The sequence below is a fragment of the Etheostoma spectabile genome, unplaced genomic scaffold (assembly GCF_008692095.1).
Source record: "Etheostoma spectabile isolate EspeVRDwgs_2016 unplaced genomic scaffold, UIUC_Espe_1.0 scaffold00007026, whole genome shotgun sequence".
In the NCBI taxonomy this organism is placed as follows: domain Eukaryota; kingdom Metazoa; phylum Chordata; class Actinopteri; order Perciformes; family Percidae; genus Etheostoma; species Etheostoma spectabile.
The window spans coordinates 23,233-32,500 of record NW_022603447.1 but is presented as its reverse complement, the minus strand read 5'-3'; the positions used below and the strand labels follow the sequence as shown (position 1 = coordinate 32,500).

At 41.2% G+C, this 9,268-nt stretch overlaps 1 protein-coding gene across 1 annotated transcript in view; it reads right to left on the bottom strand.

Moving 5' to 3' along the window:
* The window catches only part of LOC116678350 (phospholipid transfer protein), a 30,452-nt gene that overhangs the window by 14,072 nt on the left and 7,112 nt on the right, over positions 1-9,268 (bottom strand). The window contains exons 4-8 of the mRNA XM_032508288.1: positions 8,726-8,854; positions 3,789-3,944; positions 3,598-3,661; positions 3,308-3,463; positions 2,685-2,861 (exon numbers count right to left, since the gene is read on the bottom strand). Coding sequence (XP_032364179.1) covers positions 2,685-2,861; positions 3,308-3,463; positions 3,598-3,661; positions 3,789-3,944; positions 8,726-8,854 — 682 coding nt within the window. The remainder of the gene's footprint in view (positions 1-2,684; positions 2,862-3,307; positions 3,464-3,597; positions 3,662-3,788; positions 3,945-8,725; positions 8,855-9,268) is intronic.

The window sequence follows — 9,268 nt, the reverse complement described above, 5'->3', positions numbered from 1 at the left end:
TAGTCTATAGTTTATAGTCAATAGTCTATAGTTTATAGTTATAGTCTATAGTTTATAGTCTATAGTATATAGTCTATAATTATAGTCTACAGTTTATAGTTTATAGTTTATAGTCTATAGTTTATAGTCTATTGTATATAGTCTATAGTTTATAGTCTAAAGTTTATAGTCTATAGTTTATAGTTTATAATTTATAGTTTATAGTTCATGATGTATAGTCTATAGTTATAGTTTATAGTCTATAGTTTATAGTCTATAGTATATAGTCTATAATTTATAGTCTACAGTTTATAGTTTATAGTTTATAGTCTATAGTTTATAGTCTATTGTATATAGTCTATAGTTTATAGTCTAAGTTATAGTCTATAGTTTATAGTTTATAATTTATAGTTTATAGTTCATGATGTATAGTCTATAGTTTATAGTTTATAGTTCATAGTCTACAGTTTATAGTTATAGTCTATAGTTTATAGTTTATAGTCTATAGTCTATAGTCTATAGTATATAGTACATAGTTTATAGTCTATAGTTTATAGTCTAAAGTTTATAGTCTATAGTTTATAGTTTATAATTTATAGTTTATAGTTCATAATGTATAGTCTATAGTTTATAGTTTATAGTTTATAGTCGACCGTTTATAGTTTATAGTCTATAGTCTATAGTTTATAGTTTATAGTCTATAGTTTATAATCTATAGTTTATAGTTTATAGTATATAGTCTATAGTTTATAGTCTATAGTTTATAGTCTACAGTTTATAGTATAGTTTATAGTCTATAGTTTATAGTTTATAGTTTTTAGTCTATAGTTTATAGTTTATAATGTATTGTTTTATAGTTCATAATTTATAGTCTATAGTTTATAGTTTATAGTATATAGTCTATAGTTTATAGTCTATAGTTTATAGTCTATAGTATATGGTCTATAGTTTATAGTCTATAGTTTATAGTCTATAGTTTATAGTCTATAGTTTATAGTATATAGTCTATAGTTCATAGTCTATAGTTTATAGTCTATAGTTTATAGTCTACAGTTTATAGTCTATAGCTTATAGTCTATAGTATATAGTCTATAGTTTATAGTTTATAGTCTATAGCATATAGTCTATAGTTTATAGTCTATAGTATATAGTCTATAGTTTATAGTCTATAGTATATAGTCTATAGTTTATAGTCTATAGTTTATAGTCTATAGTTTATAGTTTATAGTTTATAATCTATAGTTTATAGTTTATAGTATATAGTCTATAGTTTATAGTCCATAGTTTATAGTCTACAGTTCATAGTATAGTTTATAGTCTATAGTTTATAGTCTATAGTTTATAGTCTATAGTTTATAGTTTATAATGTATTGTTTTATAGTTCATAATTTATAGTCTATAGTTTATAGTCTATAGTTTATAGTTTATAGTATATAGTCTATAGTTTATAGTCTATAGTTTATAGTCTATAGTTTATAGTTTATAGTCTATAGTTTATAGTCTATAGTATATGGTCTATAGTTTATAGTCTATAGTTTATAGTCTATAGTTTAAAGTCTACAGTTTATAGTCTATAGTTTATAGTCTATAGTTTATAGTCTATAGTATATAGTCTATAGTTTATAGTCTATAGTATATAGTCTATAGTTTATAGTCTATAGTTTATAGTCTACAGTTTATAGTTTATAGTTTATAGTCTATAGTTTATAGTCTATAGTCTATAGTCTATAGTATATAGTCTATAGTTTATAGTCTATAGGTTATAGTCTAAAGTTTATAGTCTATAGTTTATAGTCTATAGTCTATAGTCTATAGTATATAGTCTATAGTTTATAGTCTATACTTTATAGTTTATATTTATAGTTTATAGTTCATAACGTATAGTCTATAGTTTATAGTTTATAGTCTACAGTTTATAGTTTATAGTCTATAGTTTATAGTTTATAGTCTATAGTCTATAGTTTATAGTTTATAGTCTATAGTTTATAGTCTATAGTTTATAGTCTATAGTTTATAGTTTATAGTTTATAGTTTATTGACTATAGTTTATAGTATATAGTTTATAGACTATAGTTTATAGTTTATTGTTTATAGTTTGTAGTTTATAATTTAAAGTCTATAGTTTATAGTTTATAGTCTATAGTTTATACTCTATAATTTATAGACTATAGTTCATAGTTTATAGTCTATAGTTTATGGTCTATAGTCTATAGTTTATAGTCTATGATTTATAGACTATAGTTTATAGTTTATAGTCTATAATTTATAGACTATAGTTTATAGTTTATAGTCTATTGTTGTGGTTTTCTCCCCAGTCTTGTGTGGTTGTGTCTGTCTCGTGATTCCCCGGTAAGTGTCTGTTTGTTCTACTTCCTGTTTTATTTTGATAGTGTAGTTTCCTGTCTTTATCATTATCATGTTAGTGCTTTGTGTGTCTTTTTGGCTTTAGAGGTCTGTCTTGACTTTAGAGGTCTGTGTTGGTTTTAGCGGTCTGTGGTGGATTTAGGGGTCTGTGTTGGATGTAGAGGTCTGTGTTGACTTTAGAGGTCTATGGTGGGTTTAGAGGTCTGTAGTGGATTTAGAGGTCTGTGGTGGGTTCATAGGTCTGCAGTGGATGTAGAGGTCTGTGTTGGATTTAGAGATCTGTAGTGGGTTTAGTGGTCTGTAGGGGATGTAGTGGTCTCTGGGGGGTTTGGAGGTCTGACCTTCTCGTTGATGATGTCCATCTGGAAGACCCCCGCCCTGTAGTACGCGTACATTCCACTGTCGAAGAAGAACTCGGACAGAGCGAGGTAGACCATCCGGTCGTACTCTCGGATCACCGGGTTCACCGCGTAGTTCACCAGCGTGTTGGTGGGATCAGACAAGTCGAAGAACATCCCCTAAAGACACAGGACACTCGTTATGTCCCCTGGAGACACAGGACACTCGTTATGTCCCCTAGAGACACACAACACTTGTTATGTCCCCTGGAGACACAGGACACTCGTTATGTCCCCAGAGACACAGGACACTTGTTATGTCCCCTAGAGACACAGGACACTTGCTATGTCCCCGGGAGACACATGAAACTCATTGTGTCCCCTAGATACAAAGAACACTCGTTATGTCCCCAAGGGACAAACAACATTTGTTATGTCCACTAGAGACAAATGACACTCGTTATGTCCCCTAGAGACACATGACCCTTGTTATGTCCCCTAGAGACAGAAGACACTCGTTATGTCCCCTACAGATAGAACACAGTATTGTACTTCATGTGCCATTAAAATATATAATGTATATTAGGTATATTAAGTATATTAAGTATATTATATCAGAGTCTGACCCTGAAGTGCATGTCAAGGCTGCGGGACGTCACTACAGGATCATCAATCAGAGAATAGTCTATCCCAATAAACTGGTCCACCTCCGTCCTCACAGGGATCGTGTCCAACATCGCGTTCACATGAACCAGAGCTGAGTGGTTCAGGGCCGGACAGATCTGAGAGACAGACAGGGAGATAGAGAGAAAGACAGGTTCAGGAAGGCAGGCAGGCAGACAGACAGACATCCAAGCAGAAAGACAGGCAGGCAGGCAGGCAGACAGACAGAAAGACAGACAGACAGGTGACTGACCTGCTGGTTGAGGAGGAAGCGCATGCCTGACGTCAGGAATTTGGAAATGAAGTCGTAAACTTTCCTAAATGAAAACAGATGTAATGATCATTATGAATAATCATTCATTATAATTAGTAATGGTTATAGGTAGTTAATAATGAAATTGGGATCTTTCATGGTGGTTATGGTTATAATTATTGGGGTTTTACCCGAGCGTCCCGCTGAACCGGGCCCTCATCTTGTTGATTTTGGCGTCACACGTGATGTTGTTGATCTTCAGTCGTCCTTCGTCGTCTCGGATCAGACTCAGAACCGTGTTGATGTTGACGCCTTCAGCCGAGGCGTTGATGTTCCCCGTGTCGTAACTGAGGGACACAGACAGGAATCAGGAAGACCAGCAGACAGACAGGAAAACCGACAGGAATCAGGAAGACAAGCAGACAGACATCCAAACAGACGGACCGGAACAGGAAGACAAGCAGACAGACATCTAAACAGACAGACAGGAATCAGGAAGACACCCACTGTCTTCATCTGAAACAGTTGTCCTAATCTTCACTCACTATAATCTTAATTTCTCACAGTCCTTTATCATCATGATGAGTTCCACCAGTGGTTCCAACGGTGACCCATTGGCTACCACTGGACGGACAGAGACCGTCCTTCAGCCTAGTGTCCCTCACTGTTGGGACTGCTCAGCATCATTGGTTGACTGAGAGTCTAGAGTCCCACACAAAAACGTTTGTTTTGTAGAGGAAGTGATACAAATCAGTAAAGGAACTAACAAGAACCAGTAGAGGAACTAACAAGAACCAGTATAAGATCTAACAAGATCCAGTAGAGGAACTAACAAGAACCAGTAGATGAACTAACAAGAACCAGTAGAGGATCTAACAAGAACCAGTAGAGGATCTAACAAGAACCAGTAGAGGAACTAACAAGAACCAGTAAAGGAACTAATAAAGAAACAGTAGAGGATCTAACAAGATCCAGTAGATGAACTAACAAGAACCAGCAGATGAACTAACAAGAGCCAGCAGATGAACTAACAAGAACCAGTAGATAAACTAACAAGAACCAGTAGAGGAACTAACAAGAACCAGTAGATGAACTAACAAGAACTAGTAGATGAACTAACAAGAACCAGTAGAGGAACTAACAAGAACCAGTAGATGAACTAACAAGAACCAGTAGATGAACTAACAAGAACCAGTAGAGGAACTAACAAGAACCAGTAGAGGATCTAACAAAAATCAGTAGGACAACGTTGGCGCTGTGGCAGACGGCTGCCTCTCCAGTAGCTCTCCAGTTTTTAGCTCTTTTTACTTATTTAAACCTCTTTTTTGTATCTCTTTTTAACTCTCCTTGTGAAGATAGTGTGTTTCTATATATCCTATGGATATTTCCAATCGTAAAATTCAACCAGGAGCCATTTTTCTCACTTACTCAAGAGAGGAATTGCTGGCTCTGCACACAAAGGGATGTGCCGGGATACGGCACCCTATCCCAACGGAGCTGAGGAGGAGACCCAGGGGCTGCAAGGCCGGTGCTAAGCTAAAGGCAGAGCTAGCGGAGAATCGGAGGCGCTACAAGCCATCGATTCCCCCCGTTATCATGGGGAACGTGAACTCGCTGCCGAACAAGATAAACAAGCTGTCCGCGCTGAACAACCAGCGGACCTACCGTGAGACCAGCTTGTTCATCTTTACGGAGACATGGCTAAACCACCTCGTACCAGATGCTAACGTGGACCTGCTTGGATTCACTGCTGTGAGAGCCGACAGAGACACACAGGCAAGTCGAAAAAGCAAAGGTGGGGGACTCATCATGTATGTCAACGACCGCTGGTGTAACCCAGGACATGTCTCCGTAAAGACAGCCTCATGTTGCCGGGACCTCGAGCTGCTAGCCGTTAGCCTACGGCCATACTATTTACCCAGGGAGTTTAGCCATGTGGTTACTCTCTGTGTTTACATCCCTCCGAGAGCGGACGCAGCCGCTCCCTGTGAGAAGATTCACTCCGTCACAGCAGCGCTGCAGACACAGCACCCTGAGGCCTTCATGATCATCTCTGGGGACTTTAACCATGCTACTTTGGACTCTACTTTGGCTGTTTTTTCACCAGGTTGTAGACTGTCCGACCAGAACAACAGGACAATTGATCTCCTGTATGCTAATGTGAGGGATGCATACAGAGCGACTCCCCTCCCCCCACTGGGGAAGTCTGATCAAAACCTGGTTCATCTACAGCCACTGTACACCCCCCTGGTCCAAAAACAGCCGGTGACAACTCGCACAAGCAGGAGGTGGTTCCCTGAGATGGAAAGTGCCCTGAGAGACTGTTTCAACACCACAGACTGGGATGTGCTGATCGACCCGCATGGTGAGGACATAGAGGGGATGACACACTGTCTGACGGACTACCTGAACTTTTGTGCAGACGTGGTCTCCCCTATCAAGACTGTACGCTGTTACCCTAACAACAAGCCATGGGTAACACAGGAGGTTAAGGCTGTCCTCAACAATAAGAAGAAGGCTGCCTTCAGGAGCAGGAACAGGGAGGCCATGAAGGCAGCACAGCGGGAGGTGAAACACTGTGTGAGGGAAGCTAAGGACAGCTACAGGAGGAAGGTGGAGCAGAAGCTGAGGGACAACAACATGAGGGAGGTCTGGGAAGGTGTGAGGACCATCACAGGTCACAACACAAAGACCAGAACTACAGGGGGGACAATGGAGAGGGCCAAGGAGCTGAATAACTTTTTCAACAGGTTTAACCAGCCCCTGGCCCCCCCCCCCACCCCCAGCCTCACCGCAGCAATGTTCCCTTCCCTCCACACACCTCCCCCCTGACACCACCACATCCCAGTCTGCACACCTCCCCACCAGCACCACAATACCCCCCTCCTCCTCCTCAATACAACCCCCGCCCCACATCACCACAGACCAGGTCCAAGGACAGCTGAGGAAGCTCCGGCCCAGGAAAGCAGCAGGCCCGGATAAAGTGTGTCCGAGACTGCTGGAGACCTGCGCAGCAGAACTGGGGGAGCCGCTCCAACGGATCTTCAACCTTAGCCTGCAGCTAGGGAGAGTGCCCACCCTTTGGAAGACATCCTGCATCGTTCCAGTTCCCAAGAAGAACAGGCCCAGCGAGCTGAATGACTTCCGACCGGTGGCACTCACTTCACACCTGATGAAGACGTTGGAGCGGCTCTTCCTCAGCCTCCTCAGACCCCAGGTACAGCAAGCCCAGGACCGCCTGCAGTTTGCGTACCAGCCAGATGTTGGTGTGGAGGACGCCATCCTCTACCTGCTACACCGGGTCCACTCCCATCTGGATAAGGGGAATGGCACAGTGAGGGTCCTCTTCTTGGACTTCTCCAGTGCCTTCAATACCATCCGGCCCCCTATACTTCAGGAAAAATTGATCAGGATGGGAGTGGACCCCTATCTGGTGGACTGGATCAGAGACTACCTCACCGACAGGCCACATAAACGTCAGGCTAAAGGACATCATGTCTGAAACTGTGGTCAGCAGCACTGGAGCCCCCCAGGGCACAGTGCTGGCCCCTCTTCTCTTCACCCTGTACACCTCGGACTTCTGTTACAACTCAGAGCTGTGTCACATACAGAAGTACGCAGATGACACAGCCATCGTTGGGTGTATCAGGGGGGACAGGGAGGAGGAGTATCAGAGTCTGGTGGGGGACTTTGGTCTCTGGTGTCGCACTAACTGCCTACAGCTCAACACCTCTAAGACGAAGAAGCTGGTCGTTGACTTTGGGAGGTCCAGACCAAGACCGCGACCGGTCCTGTTAGCGGGAGTTGAGGTGGAGGCAGTCCAATCATACAAATACCTCGGGCTGTGGCTGGACAGCAAACTGGACTGGACAACACACACCAGCCAACTATACAGTAAGACACAGAGCCGGCTGTACTTCCTGAGGAGGCTGTACTTCCTGAGGAGGCTGTACTTCCTGAGGAGGCTGTACTTCCTGAGGAGGCTGCGCTCCTTTAACATCTGCAGCAAACTGCTGTGGATGTTCTACCAGTCTGTGGTCACCAGTGTCCTCTTCTACACTGTGGTGTGCTGGGGGGGCAGCATATCAAAGAAGGACACCCACAGGCTGGATAAACTGATCAGGCGGGCCGGCTCTGTGGTCGGCATGAAGCTGGACTCACTGGTGACGGTGGCAGAGAGGAGGACATTGGACAAACTGCTGGACATTACTGACAATGCCAGCCACCCCCTGCACCCCGTCATCAGCACCCAGAGGAGCCGGTTCAGTGGAAGGCTGCTCCTTCCCAAGTGCAGGACCAACAGACTCAAGGACTCCTTTGTCCCTCATGCCATCAGACTCTACAACTCCTCACTAGGGGGGAGGAGGAAATAGGGCAGAGAGGACAATACATAAAACATACATACATTCATACAGTACACATACACACTTACATACATGCACACCTGGACTTAAATTCCCACCTGGTCACTTTATAATAATGTTTAACACTGGACTCAACACTGACACTTTAATAATAATTTATGGTCTTTTCTTTGTTTATTTGACGAATGTTCTTATTGTTGTTATCATTTTTATTGGTATTTTGTTGTCTTTATACTGTCTTTGTATCTATTTTTTATTTCGTTGTTCTTGCTAAAACTGCTGCTGGAAATTTCAATTTCCTGCGGGAGTCATCCCAAAGGATCAATAAAGAGATGTCTAAGTCTAAGTCTAAGTCTAGAGGATCTAACAAGATCCAGTAGAGGAACGAACAAGAACCAGTAGAGGGACTAACAAGATCCAGTAGAGGAACTAACAAGAACCAGTAGAGGAACTAACAAGAACCAGTATAGGATCTAACAAGATCCAGTAGAGGAACTAACAAGAACCAGTAGAGGAACTAACAAGATCCAGTAGAGGAACTAACAAGAACCAGTAGAGGAACTAACAAGAACCAGTATAGGATCTAACAAGATCCAGTAGAGGAACTAACAAGAACCAGTAGAGGAACTAACAAGAACCAGTATAGGATCTAACAAGATCCAGTAGAGGAACTAACAAGAACCAGTAGAGGAACTAACAAGAACCAGTAGAGGATCTGACAAGAACCAGTGGAGGAACTAACAAGAACCATTAGAGGAACTAACAAAAACCAGTAGAGGATCCGTCGGTGGAAACTCAGCGAGATGGAGGAGTTCTGAACGTCGAACAACAACCCGACTTCAGGCACGAACTGCAGGTCGGCGTGAGTCAGGTTCAGCTCCGTTATCTTCACACTGCAACAGACGAGGGAAACATTATACACACACCCTGAGTATTCAGGAACACAGTATTACTTTAAGATAGTATACACCCTGAGTATTCAGGAACACAGTATTACTTTAAGATATAATACACCCTGAGTATTCAGGAACACATTATTACTTTAAGATAGTATACACCCTGAGTATCAGGAACACAGTATTACTTTAAGATATAATATACCTGAGTATTCAGGAACACAGTATTACTTTAAGATAGTATACACCCTGAGTATTCAGGAACACAGTATTACTATAAGATATAATATACCCTGAGTATTCAGGAACACAGTATTACTTTAAGATAGTATACACCCTGAGTGTTCAGTAACACAGTATTACTATAAATATAATATACCCTGAGTATTCAGGAACAGAGTATTACTTTAA